This window comes from Carcharodon carcharias, chromosome 19 (assembly GCF_017639515.1).
Source record: "Carcharodon carcharias isolate sCarCar2 chromosome 19, sCarCar2.pri, whole genome shotgun sequence".
NCBI classification, from domain to species: domain Eukaryota; kingdom Metazoa; phylum Chordata; class Chondrichthyes; order Lamniformes; family Lamnidae; genus Carcharodon; species Carcharodon carcharias.
In genome coordinates this window covers 106,810,932-106,837,868 of record NC_054485.1, presented here as the reverse complement: position 1 = coordinate 106,837,868, position 26,937 = coordinate 106,810,932, and the positions used below count along the sequence as shown (strand labels likewise).

General features: G+C 43.7%; 1 protein-coding gene across 8 annotated transcripts in view; it reads left to right on the top strand.

Annotated features, from left to right (window-relative positions):
• LOC121291606 (transmembrane protein 268) overlaps positions 1-26,937 on the top strand; it is a 38,466-nt gene that overhangs the window by 9,721 nt on the left and 1,808 nt on the right. For 4 of the 8 annotated variants that reach the window (XM_041213041.1, XM_041213040.1, XM_041213043.1 and 1 more), the window contains 9 exons: positions 2,063-2,192; positions 3,261-3,542; positions 7,460-7,540; positions 8,611-8,720; positions 11,685-11,792; positions 15,001-15,162; positions 21,225-21,335; positions 22,061-22,150; positions 25,585-25,785. In XM_041213041.1, coding sequence (XP_041068975.1) covers positions 3,443-3,542; positions 7,460-7,540; positions 8,611-8,720; positions 11,685-11,792; positions 15,001-15,162; positions 21,225-21,335; positions 22,061-22,150; positions 25,585-25,785 — 963 coding nt within the window. In that variant the 5' untranslated portion in view covers positions 2,063-2,192; positions 3,261-3,442. The remainder of the gene's footprint in view (positions 1-2,062; positions 2,193-3,260; positions 3,543-7,459; positions 7,541-8,610; positions 8,721-11,684; positions 11,793-15,000; positions 15,163-21,224; positions 21,336-22,060; positions 22,151-25,584; positions 25,786-26,937) is intronic. The other 4 variants (XM_041213046.1, XM_041213045.1, XM_041213044.1 and 1 more) reach the window with 3 other exon arrangements.

Below are 26,937 nucleotides of genomic sequence, written 5' to 3'. Positions count from 1 at the left end.
TTTGGAATGCTAGTGTTAATCCCACTTGACAAAATGAGATTTAAAAAACAGCCCCATATTTCATTGCTGCTGTTGCGCCAACATTTTCAGCAGCAAGTGACTTCTTGTAGATGGCAATCATTGTAGACTGGTTAGATTTTTCAGCTGCAGAGTGGAGAAGCTGTACATCAAAATTAATAATGTTATCACTGCTTTTAGGCACTGTCATTTATCATTGGCAAAAACAGAATTCATTCACAGTTGTAACCTCCCTCAAGATTACTGAAAGTGGTCGATCATAGGTTTTCATTAAGTTGCATCTTTCATGTGCTTTGGTCTCTTAGGGATGCCATAGTCTGGTTTCTTAAAGGGGAAGTGTCTTGTGTTGAGTTGCAGCTTTATTCTATCTTTGTCTGTTTCACATTTGTACCAGAAGACTTAAAAAAAGTAAACTACATTTTTTTAAGAATATGAGAGCAAATTTTCCCAATACAGTATGTAAAAGGATGCTGTTAGTACCCCACATGAGTCTCTGAAAGGAAGAACGCAATGAAAACTCAGGTCAACAAGACTGAATCATTCATTGTTATGTCGATTTAAGCCCATTGCCTGACATTTTCATAATGTCAACATCTATTTGCATACATCAAAAACCTGTATTTATATAGTGCCTTTAACATAGTAAGTACTTCATTGGAGAGTTATCAGGCAAAGTTTCACACTGAACCACATTAAGTTGTTACAATAGCTGCCAATTTGTCATCAAAACCCCAACTGACTAGTGTTCTTAGGATGTAGGCAACATATGCAAGTGGGTATTTAATGCCCATCCTTAGTTACTCTCACTAATCAATGGTGTGGGACTGGAGTCACGTGTATGCCAGACTCTGGAAGATATTAGTGAACCAATTAGCTTTTTATTGCCCTCAGACAGCATTCAGTAACAACAACTCCCATTTATATAGCACCTTGGACATTTTGGAATGTCCCAAACTACTCCAGTGGAGTCTGCCAGACAAAAAATTGACAACGACTGAAAAGGAGACATTGAGTCAAGGCTATGGGCCAAGTGCTGGTAAATGGGATTAGGTAGATAGGTCACGTGTCGGTGCAGACTCGATGGGCTGAAGGGCCTCTTCTGCACTGTGTGATTCTGTGAGACAGACGACCAAAGGGTGTTTTTAGGGGCGTCTTGCAGGAAGAAAAAAAACTGGTTTTGTCGTGAGTGGAAGGAGGAATTTTAGAGCTGAGGGCCTAGATGGCTAAAGGCAAGGCTCGTAACAGCAAGGTGAAGAGATTGGCAGTTGAATATTTCCCTGCTGCTGGCCCACAGATTGCCAGATTTACTGAATTCAATTTGATCTCCTCTCAGTGTGGGATTTGAACTCTGGACCTCTAGGCTGCTAGCCCAGTATGATAATTGCTGGGCTACCTCTAAAGCTCAATTGCAAAGCACAATTGCCAAACAGCAGCCCACTAACACCTTTTCAGGATGACTGGCGAAGGGTAACAAAAGGCAACTTTGTCATTGTTTCCCAATTCCTGAGAACAAATGAGGGGAAAAAAGTTCTGACTGAAGAGGTTATGAGCTGAGTATGAGACTCAAGTCCTTTAAAACTACATGAAGACACAATTAGGCTTAATGAGCCAGATAGCCTATTGACACTAAAGGCTTACACATGAAGAATGAACCACTCGTGGAACTGTAGCTCCAGTGAAGGGAGTTGTTGCCTATTAAGAAGAGGAAAAGAGGAAGCAGTCAAAGTGGGATGGTGCAGTGGGAGGGAGACTAACGTCATAGTCTCCTCACTGTATTCATTTGAATATATATCTAGAGTGGGGTGAAAATGTGGAGTGGTTAAGGCGATTGCATTTTGGAGGAAACTAGATTTACAGAAGGGAGAATTGAATAAAAGGCTTTGCTGATTGGGTGAGATGACAAAGGACTTGAGGATCCTTGTGTGAAGCATAAACACCAGCATAAGTCTGGTGGGCCAAATGGCCTGTTCATGGGCTGTATATGCAATGTAACATGCTTTGCAGTTTGGAACAGTTTCATTCAGTGTTCTTTTTTAATTGACAGCTCACTATCTGGACAATAACCATGAAATTGATCTGCGACAACATCAACGAGAAATGATGAACACTTGAGTGTTTTGATCAACTCCAGAATTTGCTTTGTACGAAATGCATCAGGAGTGGTGTGTGACCAGGTAGTAACATGCCTGGGGATCCAAATGGTGTTGACTAGGGAGCAGGAGGCCCAAATTTTCTACTGGTGCACTGAGGGGGAAATATGTATCCAATTTCGCACTTGCCCAGTCTGTGATTTTTCCACCCATTAAAATTAACGGCCAGAAAATTGCTATCTGGGGTGCATGATTTCTCAAAAGGGATTCCTGACATGAGCCAGGAGCTACTGAAATGGAAAATCCTTGACAGTATATTCAACAGTGCAACAGTAGCATCTAAACCATTTTGCAGCACAGATAGAAGATCGGAGAAATTTTTAACCCCAAAGTGCTGTGTCATGATGTGATGGGCAGATTTGTGTTCATTGTCCCCACGTATTGAACTCTTTATTCATATCCATGCCTTCGAGGGAGACACAACCAGGGACTTCTGCCCCGGCAGAGTGAGCTGTGCATGAGAGTTTCCAACCTCTGGCTCACTTCTTTATATTGGCCAGGATCAGAGGGGGAAGAGGTGGGCTGCAAAAGACTGAAGAAGAGGATAAAGCCATAAACAGTAGGAATTCTGAACCCTGGGAAGTGATGGGGACAGTAAGCTGAAACACTTGGCAAGTTTTTAGCTGTAAAGACAAATCTGCCATATAATTAGAAATTGTGAAATCATCCTCCACATATTATGTAGCTGGGCCTTATTGCCATGTCCCAGAGTTAGGGTGAGTTGGAGTTGATTGGGAGGAGGCTCATGTGGAATATAAGCACAGGCACAGATCAGATGGGCTGAATATTCTGTTTCAATACTGTTAAGTTCTGGGGATGGGCAATAACTGCTGGCCCAACCAGCGAAGCTCACATCCCGTGAATGAATAAAAAAAATAAGAATCTATGTAAACTTAACTCTTTGACCATGGTCTTCTGCTCATCTGCCCTAAATTCTCCTTGTGTGATTTGGTGTCAGATTTTATTTAAAGGTGCCTCTGTGGAACATCTTGGGAGATTTTATTATGCTGAAAGTACTGTATAAATTGAAGTTCTTGTTGTAATCCCCTTCATTTTGCAACATTGTGATCTCATTTTGGTTCTTGATTTTAGATTGCAGGTGGTCATGCCTAATTTGCATCACCACTGACTTGGCACCTTAGTTGTTGCTGATCAGACCTAGCTCTACAGTGTCTCATAGGTGGTACAAAGCCGTCTCAGAACTCGTGTTATGTACCATACAGAAACCAAGAAATATCTTGCTCTGCCACATCAGTTCATAGTCCCCTGTCACAATGGCGTGTAATGACAATGGCTACAAGATATCACCAGCACGAGCCTCCTTGACATCATTTGAAGCAGTAGAGGAAGCAGATGTGATTCACTGGATAAATGGTATGAAACGCACGTTACTAATCAATTAAATGACTATATGACTGAGTGTAAGAGCAACAAAGAGTTGCATTTCTGTAACATCTTTTAAGACCTCAGGATACCCAGAATGCTTCACAGCCAAATGTAGTCACTCTTGTAATGTAAGAAGCGCAGTCACCAATTTGTGTACAGCAAGCTCCCACAAACAGCAATGTGATAGTGACCAGCTAATCTGTTTCAGCAATGTTGGTTGAGGGATACATATTGACCAAATATTGGAAAGCTCTCCCCTTCTGTTCAAAGTGGTGCCATGGAATCATTTACAAACTCTCCTCTCTGCAATTCTATCCTCTCCAACGCCCTCCTCACTATAGCACACTGTAATATTTCGGGGTTCGGGGCCACAGGTACCTAAATAGACAGTCGACTGGTCATAAGTAATTTTAAGATGGTTTACTAAGAAACAACAGTTTAGATATGATACATTAACTAATTAGACAGAAAAAAAGTATACGACCCCTAACTGTTCAGAGCAGTTTACTGATCCTAGAGGCCAGCAAACAGTTGGCACAAAGTGTGTTGATCTCATCTTCCTCCTCCTCTTTGCCTATTCTGAAGAATGCAGCTAAAGACAAGTACTGCACCTCACCAGGACCTCTCACCAAGACCTCACCAGTATACTAAACCACCAGGACCTGGCCCCTGTTCCCGAACACTTGTTAAGACATCCTTTTTCTGGGGGCTAGTAGCCTACCCAGTGTCAATCACCTATTCAAACTTTTCTGACCAAAGGACATAGGACAGGTACTCAAAATGTTAGGGTGCTTACCACCCCTCTTGTGCGTCACCCTGCTTGAGGTCAGCTTTTTAGTTTACATCATGCGTAGGAACATATACTGGCCATTTCTAAACACTTACATAGATAAGGGGGTGCACAAGGCACCATCCGAACAGCTTAGGAATGTCAACTTGGCAGCCTGAAAAGACTGTTTTGAGGTCAGTGTTTAGAAATCCTTTCTCCAAAGAGAGAATCAATGCTGTTTAGAAAATCCTATAAAGGCTCTATATTAAACAGAAAATAACTGTTTATTCAAGTCCCCAATTTCTTACAACACTTGTCACTGACATGGTTAACATCTCATCGAAAAGACAGCACTCTGTCAGTGCATCACTGTCTCAATACTGTGCTGGGAGTGTTAGCCTAGGTTTTGTACTCAAGTCTCAGGAATGGGGCTTGAACACACGATCTTCTGGATCAGAATGGAGAGTGTTACCAACAGAACCACAGCTGATACCTGACAAGAGGCACAGCAGAGTCATTTACTAAAAGGCCATGTCACATTTGGCCTGTAATTTCAGCAGAAGGAAATAAAAGAGGGTGGGATCTAGCATAATCGCATCATGCTCCAATTTCCAACTCTACCAGTCTTGTTAGTACAACTGGGGATGTGACCTCAGGAAACTAGAGCTGGGACTTGCAGAAGTGCTAATGAGCCAGCCCAAAATAAAAGACAGGCATCCCTTGGTTGCAGCGTTCATTAAGCGTGTACATGCGTGTACCACATATCTGCCTGTGAATGGCCTGAAATTTCAACAGGTGGGCTGGAGGGGGTGGGGTGGAATAAAGGGCGAGGAGCTGACCTCCGTGTTCACATTAAGCTGCGCGGCTACACAATAGCTGAAGATACCCAATAGCACTGTGGGTGTACATACACCACGTGGACTGCAGCAGTTCAAGAAGGCAGCTCATCACCACTTTCTCAAGGGCATTTAGGGATGGGCAATAAATGCTGGCCTAGCCAGCAAAGCACACTTCCCCTGAATGAATAAAGAAAAAAGAGGTACCACACAAGTCTTATTACATTACTAATAAATAATATGTTCAGGGTTGTGCAAAAAAAATTTAAAGGACCTTGAAAATGGGTGATGCGCAATAACTAAATTTTAAAGGGAACATTGCCTGGCGTTATCAGATTCTCCCTTAATTTCCATGTCCACCCACATTGAATACAGAAAGGTGAAGGAAATTGGCATCTCACTTTACAAATGGTCACTACAACACTAGGTAGCAGGGACGGCTCTTTGTGTGTCTGGTACCCAGCATTATGAAGGGTGTCAGAGGCTGCTATACTGTTGACAGCTTTGTATTTTCCCACTGTTTATAGAAACTTCTGGCTAACTAAAAGTGTTTTTGTCATTGGACCATTTCTCCAGGCTGAGCCACTAATGTTTCTGCTGATATCCCCCCCATACCCCACACCCAGTTGCACTGATCCTGGAAATTCTGTTGAGGTTGAGGGTCACACCAATCTCAGTGGCAGGTATTCTTTCCTGCCAGGGCATAGAAAATGGAAACCAAGATTGGTATAGTGGGTGCTTTTCAGAGGTTGGTGTTGAGATACATTGCTGGGCATCCTGAAAGGAAGTTTGGCAAAATTTGCCCCAAAAAATGTATAAAAATGCAATAGTTTTCTGGCAAGCATTCCATTTTATCTATACTTTAACATCAGATTGTTGAAGCTCTACTTCCAGATAATACTTTACTCAGAGTGCCATATCGTTATCCAACAATTGACATTACATCCTCTGTGGGCTTGTTTTTCATCAAGTGCTCTAAATCCTGCATTGACCTAGAATAGACATGCCATCTGGAGTAATTTGTGGGAAGTACATCAGCAATACAACAGTGAACCTCCCCAATCAGCTTCCCAGGTGTAAAAAATATAAATGCTTATATTAGTTTTCAAATTGCAATATGTTTAATTTAATGATTTCATTAATTTAATTAAATTAATTAATTTAAGGCAAACCAGGGCCTTAGATAAGAAAGAGGACAGATATGGAGTAACTGTAAAACAGAGTACTTCAAATTTGCCTGATATTTCCATCCACTCAATTCTCATTTATCGGTCCTTTTTGTTAACAACTGATGTCTCTGATTCTCATTTTCTTTGCTTGTTGAGGAAGTTAAAAGGGAATTAGATGAAAAGTTTTGATAAAATAAGTAAGGAGAAAGTATTTCCCATGGTAGAAGGGTTGTAAACAGAGGACACAGATTTAAGGCGATTGCCAAGAGAACCTGGGGTGACAGGAGGACACTCTTCATTTCACACAGTTATGATCTGGAATGCCCTGCCTGAAATGGGGTGAAAGGAGGTTCAATAACAGTATTCTGAAGAGAATTGAACCATACTTCAAGGGGTAAAAAATGTACAGGGCTATAGCAAACGAGCATGTCAGTGGAAGTAATTGGATAAAAACAAAAAACTGCGGATGCTGGAAATCCAAAACAAAAACAGAATTACCTGGAAAAACTCAGCAGGTCTGGCAGCATCGGCGGAGAAGAAAAGAGTTGATGTTTTGAGTCCTCATGACCCTTCAGCAGAAGTAATTGGATAGCTCCTTCAAAGAACCAGCAACAGGCATGAATGGTCTCCTGTGCTGTATCATTCTATGATTCATCTCTCTTTTTCTTTCTTTCTCCTCTCTGTTTCTCCCTATCCCCGCCGCACCACTTTTATATTTTCTCTCTCTCTCTCTCTTAGCCCACCCCAGACTTGCCGTCCATTCCGCTGACCAGGATTTCCCTCCGAGAGCACTTAGCCTCTGCTGACGACTGTTCCCTGGGTGTGGCTTCCTATGGCTCTTATTTTAACAGCCACTAGCAGTCACTTCCCACCAACTTCCTGACCAATTTTCAATGGCAGTCGGCTCATCGATGGCAGGCAGGTTTAGCCTGGCCTCACTGCTCCCCGACAGTCCTGCCCCTTGTTTTGCCATGTTCCTGCACAGCATTTATCCCATGTACCAGTGTGCGTCCCGAACCTTCAAGCTCCATTTGGCTTAGTGACTCATGCTGTGCAATCTCAATGTGCCTGCTTCATATCCCCTTCCTATAAATTACAGCAGTTGAAGAAATGATTTTTGTGATTTTTCAGATCCGAATGGACCAGGCACCCGTAGTCGAAGCAATAGCATAAATGGTTCAGAGCTGCAAAGCAGCCCATCTGAGAGACCAGGTAAGTCCTGAAACATATATTGGCCTTTTGAGAGCAAATTGATGGCACTGTTCCTTGAGGCTGTTTAACTTGGGAGCTGAAGAAATAATTGAGAACTTGTGAAGTTTATTCCACAAGTAGCGTCATCACCTGAAGCAAAAGCCAACATCTACTTCTCCGTCTTACAGTTGATTTCAGCAGGTGACTGTAAGGGCACTGCATTTGGTCTCTTGCAGCCTGGGTGCAGTGTGGGTTGGGGGTAGAGAAATCCACATAGGTTCCTGCTGGATGAGAGCATGAATTATGACCACATTAGCCTTGGCGCTGTGGCTCTTGCCCAAACCTATTATTATTGAAGAATGGCTACTTAGTCGAGGCACCTTAGAGCTGATAACCAGCATAGAACCAATGACATTGCAGAGTAATAAAGGGGGAACAATTGGAGAGAAGGAAGTGGAGCACCAGCACTGAAATACTACAATGATGATCTGCCCATTAGAAAACGGAATGAGGCTGGTGTGATGTTGGTTTTACAGCCCGCCTGATTTCTCCCCCTGTTGAAGTCAATGTGTAGAACTGGTCCCCTGAGTTGGGTTAAGATTACCTCCATCAGATTTTTATTTTTAAAAAATGAAGGTGGTGGAGAGAGAGCGTCTTGGGAGTATGTCCTAAGGTGAGCAAACGAACAATAACTCCTGAGAATTCAACCTTGTTCCAAGTGCTTGACCTTGAATTTACCACCTTACAGTGTGGAGTGGACATTGGGTGCTTTCCCAGTAAGTGACAGGTAATGGAAACGTGAATTATACTTGTGCTATTGTCATACACTTTCCACAAACAGTTAACAGCACAAGCATTGGGGGAAGTAACAAGCCTACATGTGATCTCCGGAGATGTGTCATGGAAACCAAAAAAGTAACACGGAGAAAACAAAAGCTTCTTGTAGCAGGTTGCTGCTGATGCAAGAAGCTTGTTTGAAAAATCTTCTCACTAGTAAACCATTGTCACACGCAAAATTGCTTCTGTCTACAGCACACTCCTTGCTTGTGTGATGGCTCAAAAAAACAAAATCTCCACCATTTGCATTGCAGAGTTGTACAATGGCCGGATGCTACTGGACCTTACTTCCAGTGGCTTCTGGTGGTCTCAGGGATTCGATCTGGAGTCATGCGTGGAGAGTCTTGCAAGATTTGGAGTTCAGGTAACACAAACACAAGCTCATAAATTATTAGTTCCTCCTTTTTAGTAGTCCAAATTATTGTCTAATTTTTAGTTTTAATTTTTATTTTGGCTGCCACATATTATTATGTGGTTGGGAGGACAGGATGTGCTTTACAAGCTCCATGATGTTGAAAGCAGATTAACCCCAGTCACAAACTACTAGAAATGTGCTGTCATGGTGTCAGCGATGATGAAGGATAATCTGAATTCTCCAATTGCATTAATTTCAAGTAAATTTTTGCGGGATTGTCCACAATCAGTTGATGAATATAAGTATTTTTGAATATCCCTCTCTCTCTATATACATATATAAGATAGCAATAGAGACAATTCACAAAAAAGAATCATTTCCACAGTGCACAGCTGGTGCCTGCAGCTGTATCATTACAAGTTACAGTTTACATACAGGGTTTCCTATCTAAATGTTTCTATAGGCAGATTCAATGTTAAATGTTGACAAAAAGCATGACCAAAAATTACAACAACAGCAAGTGCATGAATATGCAAAGTTTTTAACAATACATGCACATATGATAAGATGGGATAAAACAAGCATGATCCAAAACATTTTGGTTGAACAAAATAGATCATCTCTCAAAAACTTGCATTTTTATATTGCAGTTCATGACCACAGGACATCAAGTCAGTGAAGTGTAGTAATGTGGAAAATGTGACAGCAATTTGTGCACAGCAAGCTCCAGCAAACAGCAAAGTGATAATGACCAGATAATTTGTTTTTGCTATGTTGCTTGAGGGATTATTATGGGCCAGAACCCTGGGGATAACTTCAATGCTCCTCTTCAAAATGGTGTCATGGGATCTTTTACATCTAGGAGGTCTAATGGGGGCTGTGTTTACCATCTCATACAAAAACAGCACTTCTCTTTCAGGGTAGGGGGTGGAAATAGTGGTATTCTCACTGGACTGGTATTTTGGAGACAAAAACAGAAAATGCTGGAAAAATTCAACAGGTCTAGCAGCACCTATGGAGAGAAAAACAGAGTTAATGTTTCGAGTCCCTATGACTCTTTAAGAGACTGGAAATGTTAACTCTGAAGAAGAGTCATAGGGACCTGAAACGTTAAACCTGTTTTTCTCTCCACAGATGCAGTTAGACCTGCTGAGCTTTTCCAGCATTTTCTGTTTTTGTTTCAGATTTCCAGCATCCACAGTATTTTGCTTTTATCTTGGTATTTCAGAGATCCGGGTTCATATCCCAACACGACAGATGGTGAAATTTGAACTTGATAAAAGTCTGGTATTAACTTATCGATTGTCATAAAAACCCATTTGGTTCACTAATATCCTTTAGGGAAGCAAATCTGCTGTCCTTGTGTCGTACATGTGACTCCAGATCACTGCAATGTGATTGACTCTTAAATGCTCTCTGAGGGATGCCTAGCCAGCGACTCCCACATCCCATGAGCGAATAAAAAGAAAGCACTGCTTTAACCTGAAGTGGCTGAGGTGTTGTTCTGAATTCTCTGGAGTGAGGCTTGAACAAACAGCCATCAGGTGTCTTATAGAACAAGTGAGTATTTCTTTAGCCAGAAGGTCCCAGTTAACAAGTCTAAGTTGTAGGTGTGTTGTATTTGAAGTGTGTTTTTTATTTAATTAAAAACATGAAACTCATAGCAGTCTCTCAGATAGTAGGATCCAATTCCTCCAGTAAACGAATTACAGATTTCCACCACAATTTTTTTTTTGGATGAATCAGGAGCAGAGATGGCTAGATGCCTCTCCAGAAAGCTTGACTGGATAGATGGAATATGAATGTTTCACGTGGCTAAGGAGTCAAGAACTACGGGTCACATCCTCAGAATAAGGGCCATTTTTGGACTGAGATGTGAAATTTCTCCACTCGAATAGTTGTGAGTCTTTGGAATGCTGTATCCCAGAGTACTGTGGGCTGCTAGGTCATTCAGTATTTTCAAGACAAAGGGAGATTCTTGGATACAAAGGGAATCAAGGAATTATGGGGATCAAGCGGGAAAGCGTAATTGAGGTAGAAGATGAACCATGACTTGAATGGTGAAGCTGGTTTGAAGGGCTCAGTGACCTACTCCTCCTATTTCTTATGTACAGAGAATGAGAGGGAATGAAGTAAACCAGAATTACTTGGGAAATGATGGCTAGACGTCCTTGATTGAAAAAGTGGTTGATGGCGTTCTAACTACAGCATGGCATGTGGCATGGATAGAGGAATAAATATAACAAAAATACAAGGAAGCTTTTAACATTTGTCCAGTTCTTTATTAAGTGTTGCTCTGCAAAGCCAACATTGATTCCAAATATAACCTTATTCCTCAGTTTGTTTATTCCACAAGTGAAATCGCAGTTCATTGGTCCGTGAAGTGTTTTGTAACAGCATGAGTTCAGCTTCTAAAATGTGACTTGTGATGAATGTTTTTCTTCCCTTCTCGTTTCTATTTATCTTGTTGGAACTTAAACAGCAGTAATTTACATTTATGTAAAACATCCCAAGGTGTTTCACAGGAGCATCATCAAATAAAAAATGACACTGAGCCACATGAGATGTTAGAACAGCTTGGTCAGAGATTTAAGGAGTGTCTTAAAGGATTGAGGTTGAGAAGTGGAGAGATGTACAGAGGGGATGCCAGAGCTTTGGGCCTAGACAGCTGAAGGCACATCCACTGTTGGTGGAGCAATTTAAAGCAGGGATGTGCTAGGGGCCAGAATTAGAGGAGCGCAGATATTTCAAATGATTTTAGGGCTGGAGTAAGAGGGGTGAGGCCATTGGGGAATTTGAAAACAAGGATGAGATTGCTGGACTGGACATCAAAGTAGGTCAGTGAGCATGTGGGTGATGGGTAAACAGGGCTTTGTGTGAGTTAGGTAAGTCAGATATGGAGAAAGGATATTGAAGATAGAATCTCTCTCTCTCTCTCTCTCTATCACTCTAGCATTATTGTTTGCTCCATAGGTGCCACCAGAAGATTACGAGCTGCCTATTCAAGTATCCTTAATGAACACAGAAGTAAGACGCTACATGTACTTTAGTTCCACTGGCTTCATGATGCTGCTTGCCCCAGTAAGTGATCCTGCCATTTTCCAGTTGAGCTTGAACTACCCTGAAAGAGGATACCTCTAACAGTGCAAAGCATTTCACCCTCGTGTTTATTGTTTTTTAAATGCATTCTCAGTTACGAATAAATTGTAAAGTGAGCAGGGTTCCCAGAGCATGGCCAGCATTGCTTTGGATTGCATAAGAGTGATGTGGTTCAATTCTCTCAATCTCTTTCTTCTTTTACTCTCAGTGGAAGCTTTGCAAAATGTAATTAGTGGGGGAACCTATGACAAGGGGGGCATAATCTTCCATTCAGAGTCAAGCCATTCAGGAAAGAAGTTAGGAAACACTCTTCCACACTAAGGATAGTAGAAGTGTGGAACTGTCTCCCACAAGCTCAATTGATAATTTAAAAAATATGGAGCCAAGGCAAGTAGATGGAGTTGAGGCACAGATCAGCTACCATCTTGTTGAATAGTGGAACAGGCTCTACTAGTTCCATTACATTTTTAGAGCTGAGGTACAACTCATGAAGTTGAAGGGGAGATAGGGTGAACCCACATTCCATGGTATCTGTACATAACATCTGTGTCACAAGCCAACCAGTGTCTTGGCCATTTTGCTCATCCTGTTTCCAATTTTCATCCCTAATCTCTCTTGTCCTGTGACAGCAATGATTTATGCGTTGTATAGTTCCACAAGTAGTAATAGATCTCTCTGGAGCCATAAGCTTTGTGAGCGACTGTCACGACTGAACTCCGAGGATAGCCTTGATTCCATTGGCACCTCATATCCTGCACATACATGACCAAGAGAAGTCAATGGGTAACAGTCCAAGCACAGGACTAGTTGACTTTACCTTGCCTAGACTGGAGACACTACTGAGGCTAATTATTGTGTTTGAGTTGAGATCAAGAATGGAAGGTTCCTGGTCTGCAACCATTTGTGCTACACCACGATCTAGATTTTGCAGTAGCAGTGATGACAAACTCGCAGCATCCGACTTCAGTGCTCTAAAATTGATAGATTAATGCTTAAAATCAGTGATGGCAGGGATTTTATGCCGTCCCATAGAAAGTGCTGTTGAGATTTACAATCAATTAGAAATCACTGAACTAATGAGAGCTTCCACTTTCACGCTATTAGTTAAAAACCCTTGAAAAAGTTGCATCTTGCTGAATGAAGTACAGCTGGTTTTTAATGGCTTGCTAATTTAATAATTATTGTGGAGCAGCCTCACTGGCCCTGCAAACTAATTTTATACTTGTACCATCTACAAGATGCTTTGCAGGAGTTCACCAAGGCTCCTTCGACAGCACCTTCCAAACGCACAACCACTACCATCTAGAAGGACAAGGGCAGCAGATCACCTGGAAGTTTCCCTCCAAGTCACTCACTACCCTAACTTGGAAATATATCGCCATTCCTTCACTGTCACTGGGTCAAAATCCTGGAACTCCTTCCCTAACAGCACTGTGGGTGTACCTACATCACATGGACTGCAGCAGTTCAAGAAGGCAGCTAACCACCACCTTCTCAAGGACAAATAAGGATGGGCAATAAATGCTGACCCAGCCGGAGAAGGACAAGGGCAGCAGATAGATAGGAACATCATCACCTGGAAGTTCCTCTCCAAGTCACTCACTACTCTAACTTGGAAATATATCGCCATTCCTTCACTGTCACTGGGTCAAAATCCTGGAACTCCTTCCCTAACAGCACTGTGGGTGTACCTACATCACATGGACTGCAGCAGTTCAAGAAGGCAGCTCACCACCACCTTCTCAAGGGCAACTAGGGGTGGGCAATAAATGCTGCCCCAGCCAGAGAAGCCCACATCCCATGAATGAATTTTAAAAATATTACATTTCTCAATTATTTTAAAACCCATTTTTAATAACTTTTTTTTAGCAGTTTTTGATACTTTGGTTTCTAATATGATGTGTGTGTCCCAATCAATTATTTTGCTCTTTGAAAACTTTTTAATTAAAAATGATCCTACACCACAGGGACTGCAGCAGTTCAAGAAGGTAGCTCACCACCACCTTCTCAAGGGCAATTAGGGATGGGCAATAAATGCTAGTCTAGCCAGCAATGCCCACATCCCTTAAATGAATTTTAAAAATGTACTTTTTTTACTTCCTGGTTTGCTGTCTGTGAGAATACTTCAATATGACTTGTTGCTTACTCTGCTTGAAGTTGCTGGATACCTGAGATCTCTTTGATTCGGCACCAGATTCAAACTGATGGCAGGAAAGGGGAAATCCATGCCCCAGAGATTGCTAGATCTCTGACACTGAAATTCAGATTTCTAAATAGATTTACCCTTTGTGTTTTGTTGAGATTGTTTCTCTATTTTTCTCCACCTCTCCAAAAGATTGTGATTGATGGTGTAGTGCAGTATAGTCTGAAACTGAGCTATCAAATTCTCAAATTTCAAATGCTTCTTAAACTGAATGCTGTAAAATAACATCTATTTCTGATTAGAAATAAATTGAGGGATAATTTTAACCTGACTGTCTGGGCAGGAATCCCAAAGGATTGATTGGAACCCTAGTTTTTCACCCCACTCAATGTCATTTTCCATTGACTTCAGTAGAAATCAAAGTTAGGTGGAGTGTAAAACCTAATTACATCTGATTCCTAAGTTTCCCAACAGGCAAGTGAGGTTAAATTGCTCCCATAAGTATATTTGTCTGGGAACAGCTGAGATGTTAACTTAGTGAGAATACAAAAATGTTATAGAGCAGTAAAACAAGTCATTTTTCATGAATAGTATTGCAAATTTATTTTATGGATCTATTTTTTTTAAATTGAGAAGCTAGGAAAAAGGTCCATAGTCGTGGTCATCAATTTAGGTTTTTACCGATGGTTGGATTATCACCTAAACCCCCTTTTTTTAAAAAATAAATATATATTCTCAGTCATTTATAATAAAAATTGCATTTGATATTCAGATTTTAGGACAAGATAAGTTTTAAGGAGACTCTATATAGGAGGGAGAAGCAGAGAGGTTTGGGGAGGAAATTCCAGAGTTTGGGACCTAAACAACTGAAGGCATAAACGGTAATAATGGGGTGAAGCAAAGCGAGGAATACTCAAGACACTGGAATTGGTGGAGCGCAGAGATCTTGGAGATTCTTGTTCTGCTTTAGTAGTTTTAATATCCAGCCTCAGGCAGGGTGACAGAATAGGAACACTGCCTGTATAATGGCGTTTGTTGATCCTTTAGGTATTTTATTTGGCGGCTTGGTGTTGCCTGTTCTCGACCTTTCACCTCTACCTGGGCCAGTATGTGAAGAGCTTCTATTGGGCTTTCTGCCTGCTAATCAGTGTCGTCGCTATACTGCTGACCACAGTCCTGCTGCTCCTATTGCACCGACATCATCAAAAGGTATGAAGGAGACCTGTGTACCTGTGACTTTGTGGTTTCTTGTAAAACCAATGAAGCATTTGATTCTTTTGACATTATCTGTCTGGGCTTTCATAGTTTGACATCTGCAAATTCAATGTTATTTTTATTTTACTTTCTCTCTAGTGCTATATGCAGTACATACAGATTAAATGTAGAGTAATGACATGTCAGGTGTGGAGTTGTTATGCATTTCATTTTGAGGTGAGGGATGTCAGTGCTGAGGATTGGAATAAATTTCCCATTTGAGCACCTCGTTGCCAAGTCAGGATTAAAGCATGACTGAAAATATGGCAAAATGCCCTTGACAGCAGGGTGAGGTCTTTTTTCCCTGGTGCTGTGTGTGATTTATGAACAACTTGTGATTTTGTTGTACTTTGGTGCATTAGTCAACCATGTTCTTCAACCACAACTTCACATTCTGGTTTTCAGTTTCCCTCACTAATAGTGACTGCTGAGTAAGACAGAACACTCGGTGCCAAATTAGAATACTGCAGTACAGGGGAGGCCAATCCTGCCTCCATTTCATGAGAACAACAGGAACCAGAGCCCAGCAAAAGATGGAAGCCTTATTTTCCCTTTTCTATAAACTAGGCACTTCAAATCCTCTCCAAAAGATTGTGATTGATGATGGGGTTGAAGGGAAGCAGTGGCATGGTGGTATTGTCACTGGACTAGTATTCCAGAGATCCAGGGTAATGTTCTTGGTGAAACTTGAATCCAATAAAAATCTGGAATCAAAAGTCTGATAATGACCATGAAGCCATTGCCGATTGTTGTAAAAAAAACCCATCTGCTTCACTAATGTCCTTTCGGAAAGGAAATCTGCTGTCCTTAACTAGTGTGGCTTACATGCGACTCCCCACAGCAATGTGGTTGACTCTTAAATGCCCCCTGAACAAGGGCAATTAGGGATGGGCAATAAATGCTGGCCTAGCCAGCAATGCTCACAATCCCATGAACAAGTAAAAAAAAATGCAACCGACAACATATAGTTCACTCACCAGATAGCACTTAATGCACAACAGCTATGCTGATGATAGGGCCAGGGTGCAGAACAAGCAAATGCTACAACATTGCGATCTGCTTGTATTAACTCAGCTGGTTCCTAGTTTTAGATTGTCTTCTTGTAGCTTATCTGCCCTCTCTTTTTTCATCTACTGATTAAAGTTAATGTAATTTATCATAGGCTGAATGTGACTGCAGGGGATGTTTTGTTGCTGACCAGGCCAGCATTTATTGCCCACCCCTAATTGCCCTTGAAAGGTGGTAGTGAGCCACCTTTTTGAACTGCTGCAGACCTTGTGTTGTAGGTACACTCACAGGGCTGTTAGGGACGGAGTTCCAGGATTTTGACCTGGCAACAATGAAGGAACGGCAATATATTTGCCAGTCAGGATGGTGCATAGCTTGGAGGGTAACTTGAAGATGGTGGTGTTCCTATGTGTATGAAGCCATTGTCCTTCTAGATGGTAGCAGTCGTGGGTTTGGAAGGTGTTATCGAGGAACCTTGGCGAGTTGCTGCAGTGCATCTTATAGATGGTACACACTGCTGCCACTGTGTGTCAGTGGTAGAGGGAGTGAATGTTTAAGGTGGGGGATAAAATGCTGATCCAGTGGACTGCTTTGTCCTGATTGGGATAGGGCTTCTTGAGTGTTGTTGGAGCTGCACTCATCCAAGCGGGTGGAGAGTATTCCATCGCATTCCTGACTTGTGCCTTGTAGATGGTGGACAGGTTTTGGGAGTCAGGAGGTGAGTTACTCACTGCAATATTTACATTCTCTGCCTTCATCATTATTTATGTGACTAGTCTAGTTAAGTTTCTAGTCAATGGTAGCCCCGGGATGTTAATGGTTGGGGATTCAGCATGGTAATCCAATGAATGGCAAGGGGAGATGGTTAGATTCTCTTGTTGGAGATGATCATTGTCTGTTATTTGTGTGGTGCGGCATTACTATAATGAAACAAAGTTACATTTGTCACGCTGACCATTCAATGGTTAGGGCAGCAGATTTCCACGTACGGGCTTCTGATCTTGTATATGCCGAGGTTTATCCCTGTAGGTAAGGTAGGCATAGAAAGCAAATTCGTAGAAGCACCGCTTGAAGCACATTAACCACCTGCCTTCACAGCAAGGGATGCAGAGACTAAGAAAAGAACTTGCATTTGTGCAGAGCCTTTCACAACCTCTGAACATTCCAAAGTGCTTTACAACCAATGAAGTACTTTTTAAAGCACTGTCACTGTTACAGAGTGCTTGCACAGCGAGCTCCCACAAATAGCAATGTGATAATGACTAGATGATTCTTCAGTGATGTTGATCGAGGGATAAATATTGACCAGATCATCAGAGGATAACTCTGCGCTCTTCTTCTCTTCTTCAAAATGCTGGCTGTGGGATCTTTCACACCCACCTGAGAAGGCTGATGAGGCATCGATTTAACATCTCATGCAAAACAGCATCTCTGACAGTGCATCACCAGCCTAGATTATGCACCCCAAGTCTCTCGATTGGGACTTGAACCTTTGACCTCCTGACTCTGGATCATGAGTGGAACACACTGATTTTTTTTTTGCAAAAATATACTTTATTCATAAATCTTCAAAAACATTTCGAACCATTTCAAATCACCATTACAAAAATACAAACAGGTTCAAGTTTTACAACATGAATCACAAGGTGTATCAGAACAAACAATGAATATTTCAATCATTGGCAGACATTCATTTTAATCTGCACAGACTGAGGGGCTCTTTACAGTTCCCAGTCCCCCAGTGCACTGTGGCAGAAAGGTCTTAGGCAGCGACCCTTCCCCATTGCGCCTTTGCGGCGGCTGCCCCAAGCTTAACTGTGTCCCTCCGCACGTAGTCCTGGACCTTGGAATGTGCCAGTCTGCAACACTCGGTCGGGGACAACTCTTTGTGCTGGAAAACCAACAAGTTTCGGGCAGACCAAAGAGCGTCTTTGACCGAGTTGATGATCCTCCAGCTGCAGTTGATGTTTGTCTCGGTGTGTGTCCCTGGGAACAGCCCGTAGAGCACAGAGTCCTCTGTCACAGAACTGCTCGGGATGAACCTCGACAGAATCCACTGCATCTCTCTCCAGACCTTCTTCGCAAAGACACAATCTACAAGGAGGTGAACCACGGTCTCTTCCCCACCACAGCCACCTCGAGGGCAATTTGCAGAGGGGGTGAGACTCCTGGCGTGTAGGAAGGATCTTACAGGGAGGGCCTTTCTCACCACCAGCCAAGCTACATCTTGGTATTTGTTGGAAAGTTCTGGTGATGAGGCATTCTGCCAAATGACTTTGTCAGTCTGCTCAGGGAACCATCCCACAGGATCCACCCTCTCCTTTTCCCTCAGGGCCTTTAAGACGTTACGTGCCGACCACTGCCTGATGGACTTGTGGTCGAAGGTGTTTCTCTGCATAAATTTTCCCACGAGGGACAGGTGGTACGGCACGGTCCAACTACTTGGAGCGTTCTGCGGCAGCGTGGCCAGACCCATCCTTCGCAACACCGGGGACAGGTAGAACCTCAGCATGTGGTGACATTTGGTGTTTGCATACTGAGGGTCTACGCGCCGCTTGATGCAGCCGCACACAAAGGTGGCCATCAGTATGAGGGCGATGTTGGGCACATTTTGTCCCCCTTTATCTAGAGGCTTGTACATCGTGTCCCTGCGGACACGATCCATTTTCGACCTCCAGATAAAGCAGAAGATGGCTCGGGTGATCGCCACCACACAGGAGTGTGGAATGGGCCAGACCTGCGCCACGTACAGCAACAGCGAGAGTGCCTCACACCTGATGACCAGGTTCTTAACCGCAATGGAGAGGGAGCGTCGCTCCCACACGCCCAGTTTCCTTTTCACCATAGACACTCGCTCCTTCCAGTTTCTAACCCGTGCCCTGGTCCCTCCAAACCATATACCCAGCATCTTCAGGCCATCAACCCTGACAGTGAAGGGGACAAAGGATTGGTCAGCCCAGTTCCCAAAGAACATGGCCTCGCTCTTCCCACGATTTACCTTGGCTCCCGATGCCAGTTCGAACTGGTCGCAGATGCGGATCAGTCTGTGCACCGACAGCGGGTCCGAGCAGAAGACGGCGACGTCGTCCATGCACAGGGAGACTTTGACCTGAGTGCCTCCACTGCCTGGGATCGTCACTCCTCTTATGCCCGGATCCTTCCTGATGGACTCAGCAAAGGGTTCTATGCAACACACGAAAAGAACAGGCGAGAGAGGGCAGCCCTGCCTGACTCCAGATTTAATAGGAAAGCTATCTGATTCCCACCCATTGATCGAGACTGCACTACTGATGTTAGTGTAGAGCAGTTGGGTCCAATTGCGAATTCCCTCCCCAAATCCCATTTTGGAGAGCACATCCACCATGAAGGTGTGCGATATTCTGTCAAAGGCCTTCTCCTGATCCAGGCTGATGAGGCAGGTATCCACACCCCTGTCCTGTACATAGGCAATCATATCCCTGAGCAGCACGAGGCTGTCAGAGATCTTCCTGCCCGGCACAGTGCGGGTCTGGTCAGGGTGGATCACTAATTGCAGAGCGGATTTGACTCGATTGGCGATGACCTTGGACAGAATTTTATAGTCCACATTCAACAGTGAAATGGGTCGCCAATTTCTAATTTCCTCCCTATCCCCCTTGTGCTTGTAGATGAGGGTGATGATGCTTTTCCTCATGGATTCTGACATACTGCCGGCCAGGAGCATACTCTCGTACACTTCTAGCAGGTCTGGGCCGATCCAGTCCCACAGAGCCGAAAACAACTCCGCTGGCAAGCCGTCGCTTCCGGGAGTTTTACTCTTCTCGAAGGACTCAAGGGCCTCAGTCAGTTCGTCAGGAGTTAGCGCTTTGTCCAGACTCTCCCGTGTACTGTCGTCTAAGACCTCCGTGATAGAGGACAGGAAGGACTGCGAGGCCGTGCTGTCTGTGGGCTTCACGTCATACAATCCGGCATAGAAGGATTTGCTGATCCTCAAAATGTCAGATTGCAATGACTTAACTGAGCCGTCTTCTTCCTTCAGGCTGCTGATCACAGAACTCTCTCTGTGTACCTTTTGGAAGAAGAAACGTGAGCACGTCTCATCCTGCTCCACGGAGCGGACTCTGGAACAGAAGATGATCTTGGAGGCCTCTGAGGCAAAGAGCGAGGCTTGCTGGCTCTTCACCTCTTGGAGTTCCTCCTTGACATCGACCCCCATCGACCGCAGCCAGAGCAGGTTCTGCATGTTTTTCTGGAGTCAGGACATTTCCCTCTGTTCCTTTCTAGCTTTCTGGGTGCCTTTGAGGATGATAAACCTCTTGATGTTTCCCTTGATCGCTTCCCACCAGTGTGTCAGTGACTCAAAGTGGGGTTTCATGGTTCTCCAACCATTGTAATCCCTCTTGAGCTCCGCAATGTTCTCTGGGGTCAGCAGTTTCACGTTTAGTTTCCATGCCCCCCTGCCAACCGTCTGGTCCTTCTCTAAGTGACAGTCAGCCAGTATGAGGCAGTGGTCAGAGAAGAACACCGGCTTGACGTCGGTGGATCTGACTGTGAACGCACGGGACACAAACAGGAAATCTATCCTGGAACAGACGGACCCGTCAGGCCGCGACCAGGTGTATCCACGCTGCACTCCATCTGCAGGGTTGCTGAAGACGTCGTGCAGCTTGGCATCCTTAACTGTTTCCATCAGGGATCTGGACGTAGCGTCCAATCTGCTGTCGGCCCTGCCGGATCGTCCAGCCGCATCGATGATGCAGTTGAAGTCACCGCATGAGTGGAACACACTGATTCATGGCCAACGCTAAACACAGCAGGGAATTAACCACCAATAGTAATTTCTACCTCCTTTTAATTATTGAACAGATTGCCTGAACATTTTGGTTTTCACAGGGTTGAACCCTTAGTTCCCAAATTCATGTAAATACAAGAAATATTTAGCAGAAAGCATAGCTGATGTTGGACTAGAGACTGAAATGCTGGCTGAAGTGTTGTTCTCTTTTGAAAATGTAACTAAATCTATTTTACAGATTAATGTAAACACAGATATGCGTCTCATCTGGGCCAATGAGAACCTCATGAAGCACAACATTTTAGTTGGAGTATTGGATGCTACAAAGTATTGCATGAGTATGCTTCATGTATCCTTCTCAGAAATTAGAAAGGCTTCGTTATTTAATCCTGTAATGGCTGAGTGGAGAAAGTTTGAGACACTTAACAATGGTACCAGGGAGGGTCTTCAGTTACGTAGAAAGATGAGAGCAGCTGGGATTATTCTCAGTTCAGAGAAAGTTATGGGAGATTTGATAGTTATTCACAATCATGTGGGGTTTTGATAGAGTATATAAGAGAAATCCCTTTCCAGTAGCAGAAGACAGATTTAAGGTAATTAGCAAGAGAAGCTGAGATGAGATGTGGAGACTTTATTTTTAACATATCAAATTACGATAATGTGGAATGCAATGCCTGAAAGGAAGCAGATTCAATAATAACTTTAAGAAGGGAACTGAGCATGTAAATTATAAAGTAAAGGTTTGCAGGGCTATGATGAAAGAGTAGTCAAGCTGGACGAAATGGGTAGATGTTAGAGCTGATGCAAGCATAATAGGCTGAAAGGCCTCATTCTGTGTTGTATCATTCGTTGATTTCACGGGTGTCCCTGCCTTGGATGTGACAGAGATCCTGTTTCCACTTTCAAGTGAACGCTACAGAGTTGTGATAAGCCACTGGCAGAGTTAGTAAGCTGGGAAGAGTAAATTAAATGAGCTGAACCACATCCTTCTTCAGTTGATTTTGTATGTTGGTGGATAATCCATATTGATACAGTGAAACAAGTAACAGCTTTTATTCCTTGACAAACAATCAGCTCTGCTTCATGTATTTTGATGTTAAGGAGTGTGAGGGGAGACTCACTTCCCTACTGGAAGAAAGACATCAGACACGTTCTGGACTTCAGGTAGTGATTGGTTTATTTTTCCTCTTGCAAATAAAGACAACTTTTTTTTAACAAAAACAGAATTATCTGGAAAAACTCAGCAGGTCTGGCAGCATTGGCGAAGAAAAGAGTTGATGTTTTGAGTCCTCATGACCTTTCCACAGAACTGAGTGAATATAAGGAGAGGGGTGAAATATAAGCTGGTTTAAGGTGGGGGGTGCAGAAAAGTGGGGGGGTGGTGTGGTTGTAGGGACAAGCAAGCAGTGATAGGAGCAGATAATCAAAAGATGTCACAGACAAAAGAACAGAAGAACACAGAAGTGTTGAAGGTGGTGATATCTAAACGAATGTGCTAATTAAGAATGGATTCTAGGGCACTCAAGGTACAGCTCTAGTGGGGGTGAGGTGGAAAGACTAGCAGGGCATAAAAGATTTAAAAATAATGGAAATAGGTGGGAAAAGAAAAACCTATATAAAGTATTGGAAAAAACAAAAGGAAGGGGGAAGAAACAGAAAAGGGGTGGGGATGGAGGAGGGAGTTCAAGACCTAAAGTTGTTGAATTCAATATTCAGTCCGGAAGGCTGTAAAGTACCTAGTCGGAAGATGAGGTGCTGTTCCTCTAGTTTGCGTTGGGCTTCACTGGAACAATGTAGCAAGCCAAGGAAAGACATGTGGGCAAGAGAACAGGGTGGAGTGTTAAAATGGCAAGCGACAGGGTGGTTTGGGTCATTCTTGCGGACAGACAGCAGGTGATCTGCAAAGCCGTTGCCCAGTTTACGTTTGGTCTCTCCAATGCAGAGCAGACCGCATTGGGAGCAACGAATGCAGTAGACTAAGTTGGGTGAAATGCAAGTGAAATGTTGCTTCACTTGAAAGGAGTGTTTGGGCCCTTGGACAGTGAGGAGAGAGGAAGTGAAGGGGCAGGTGTTACATCTTTTGCGTGGGCATGGGGAGATGCCATAGTTGGGGGTTGAGGAGTAGGGGGTGATGGAGGAATGGACCAGGGTGTCCCAGAGGGAATGATCCCTACGGAATGCCATCAGGGAGGGTGAAGGGAAGATGTGTTTGGTGGTGGCATCATGCTGGAGTTGGTGGAAAAAGCGAAGGATGATCCTTTGAATGCGAAGGCTGGTGGGGTGATAAGTGAGGACAAGGGGGACCCTATCATGTTTCTGGGAGGGAGGAGAAGGTATGAGGGTGGATACGCAGGAGATGGGCCGGACACTGTCAACGACCGGGGGTGGAGAACCTCAGTTAAGGAAGAAGGAGGACATGTCAGGGGAACTGTTTTTGAAGGTAGCATCATCAGAACAGATGCGACGGAGGCGAAGGAACTGAGAGAATGGGATGGAGTCCTTACAGGAAGCGTGGTGTGAGGAGCTGTAGTCGAGGTAGCTGTGGGAGTCGGTAGGCTTGTAATGGATATTGGTGGACAGTCTATCACCAGAGATTGAGACAGAGAGGTCAAGGAAGGGAAGGGAAGTGTCAGAGATGGACCAAGTGAAAATGATGGAGGGGTGGGGATTGGAAGCAAAATTAATAAAATTTTTCCAAGTCCCGACGAGAGCATGAAGCAGCACCGAAGTAATCATCGAAACATCGTTGACAGGGCCCTCAACCATGTCCGGCCCATCTCCTGCGCATCCGCCCTTACGCCTTCTCCTCCCTCCCAGAAACATGATAGGGTCCCCCTTGTCCTCACTTATCACCAGCCTCCGCATTCAAAGGATCATCCTCCGCCATTTCTGCCAACTCCAGCATGATGCCACCACCAAACACATCTTCCCTTCACCCCCCCCGGCAGCATTCCATAGGATCGTTCCCTCCGGGACACCCTGGTCCACTCCTCCATCACCCCCTACTCCTCAACCCCCTCCTTTGGCACCACCCCATGCCCACGCAAAAGATGCAACACCTGCCCCATCACTTCCTCTCTCCTCACTGTCCAAGGGCCCAAACACTCCTTTCAAGTGAAGCAGCATTTCACTTGCATTTCCCCCAACTTAGTCTATTGCATTCGTTGCTCCCAATGCTTGCTGCATTGTTCCAGTGAAGCCCAATGCAAACTAGAGGAACAGCACCTCATCTTCCGACTAGGCACTTTACAGCCTTCCGGACTGAATATTGAATTCAACAACTTTAGATCTTGAACTCCCTCCTCCATCCCCACCCCTTTTCTGTTTCTTCCCCCTTCCTTTTGTTTTTTCCAATAATTTATATAGATTTTTCTTTTCCCACCTATTTCCATTATTTTTAAATCTTTTATGCCCTGCTAGTCTTTCCACCCCACCTCCACTAGAGCTATACCTTGAGTGCCCTACCACCCATTCTTAATTGGCACATTCATTTAAATAATATCACCACCTTCAACACCTCTTTGTTCTCTTGTCTGTGACATCTTTTGATTATCTGCTCCTATCAATGCTTGCTTGTCCCTACAACCATACCACCCCCCAACTTTTCTTCCCCCCCCACCCCCCCCAACCTTAAAGCAGCTTATATTTCACCCCTCTCCTTATATTCACTCAGTTCTGTGGAGGGGTCATGAGGACTCGAAACGTCAACTCTTTTCTTCTCCGCCGATGCTGCCAGACCTGCTGAGCTTTACCAGGTAATTCTGTTTTTGTTTTGGATTTCCAGCAACCGCAGTTTTTTGTTTTTATCAACTTTTTTTTAACCTTGGGAATGACAAATGAACATCCATCTCCATCCTGTTGTTTTATGCCTGTTTCAGGCTGTTGACTGATTTATTTCATACCTCTCTGTCCAGCCTTTTTTATTCTTTTTCTGTTGCTGCTTGTTCAGCAAGTCGGTCCAGCTGAGCAGCTGAATCAGCATTTAGTGGACTTGCCAGAGAATCTGTGCCAACATTCTATTACAGCACACTTTTAACGTTCCATTTGGCAATTTGCTTTGAACAGCTTTTTTTATATTATTGACGCTTTTGAAGTGCAACATTGAATTTGAACGCGAGAAAGGCAGTGAAGAAAATTGTGGTTGAAGAGTTACTCAAGTGTAAATGAGTATAGAAGGCTACCGATTGATCTCATTGAGGTGTTTCGATGATTAAAGGATTTGATAGGGTTGATAGAGAGAAACTATTTGCTCTGGTGGGACAAGTCCAGAACAATGGCACATTTTAAGTCAGAGTATTCTGGGGTGATGTCACAAAGAGCTTCTTCACACAATGTAGTGAAAATCTAGAACTCTCTTCCCCCAAAAGCTGTGGATGTAAGGGTTAATTGGATCTTTAAAAGTTGAGTGGATAGATTTTTGTTGGGTAAGGAGCTAAGCCATGTAAATGGAGTTGACCTACAGATCAACCATGATCCAATCAAATGGCAGAACAGATTCGAAAGGCCTACTCCTGTTTTATATAAGGTAACCAAATAAGGAGCACTTTATCCTTCATGTACTGTGTATCCATTTAACTGTTAGTGTTTTTCATCAACAGTGCCTTTTGAATCAGAAGCTGGGCCACCTCTGCATCGTTATTGAAACAAATCAAGTCAGTCCCCTGAACAACATGCAGGCACAGTCTGAAGAGACTCCATTATTATCAGGGGATAATGAGGACTCTCGCAGCAATGGCAATCAACAAACACAGCATGTCTTTAACACATTGACATGCCTGGTGCCTAAAGGCACAGCTCAGGTATTGTATTTACATTAATGCATTACCAACTGTAGTGTTTTGATCTCTTATGCATCCTCAATTTCCTATGCCCGAGCTGTGCCTTCAACTGTTTAGGCCCAAGTCTGGAGTTCCTTCTGTAAACCTCTCCACCTCTCTACATCTCTTGCCTTCTTTAAATCGCTTCTGAAAACCAATCTCTTTGACCAAGCTTTTAGTCAGCTGTCCTAATTCTACTTCTGTGGCTTGGTGTCAAATTTTGTTTGGTAAGGTTTCTAGAAATATTTATCTACATTAAAGGTGCCATATAAATGCAAGTTATTGCGTTGCGGTAAAGTACCAATTTTCAAATCGCTGCACAAAAGTAGTGCTGATCCACAATAATTGCAACGCCATCCTTCCTTACCGTGTAATGCTTAAGGTTTCCGAGTACTTCTCATGCATCCTGGCTGGTCTCCCACATTCTACCCTCCAAAAACTTGAGGTCATCCAAAACTCTGGTGCCTGTGCCTTAACTTCTGCCAAGATGCTCCTTAAAACCCACCCCTTTCATTGAGCTCTAAATTATCTGACCTAATATCACCTTATGTGGCTCGGTGCCATATTTTGTTTTATAATGCTCCTGTGAAGCCCCTTAGGATGTTTCATTACATTAAAGGAAAATATATAAATATAAATTGTTGGCCAACATCACTGAGGCCTGAATATTTCGGATCGCGGAGTTTCCCTTCCCACCATTCGAAGAGTCATATCCCCAGAACATATCCCTGCCAACTCTGACTGCCCCACAGCCATTTCATGCTCGAATAAGCATTAATTGGCTGCAGACGGGACTTCTGCCCCTCACTCTGGAGGAAGTCCCGCCTTAGAGAGCTGCCGGTCAATCTGATTGGCTGGCAGTTCTCTAATCCATGCAGCGACAGGAGCTGCCATGGACAGAAGAGGAAGTGCTTCAGCATGCCAGACCCTAAGTCCCAGGACCGGACGGCAAGGTAAGTTTTGGGGCTTCCAGGGTGACGAGGGCAGGGAAGGCCTGGGGTGGGGTGGAAAATTTTTGAGATTTTTGGGGGAGAGACCGGAGGGGAGGGACATCCAGTGGCCACTAGACCTTAAGGGGGTGGAGGGGGGGGTGCCCAAAGGCAGATGGGGGGTGGGGCTCTCCACCCCCACCCA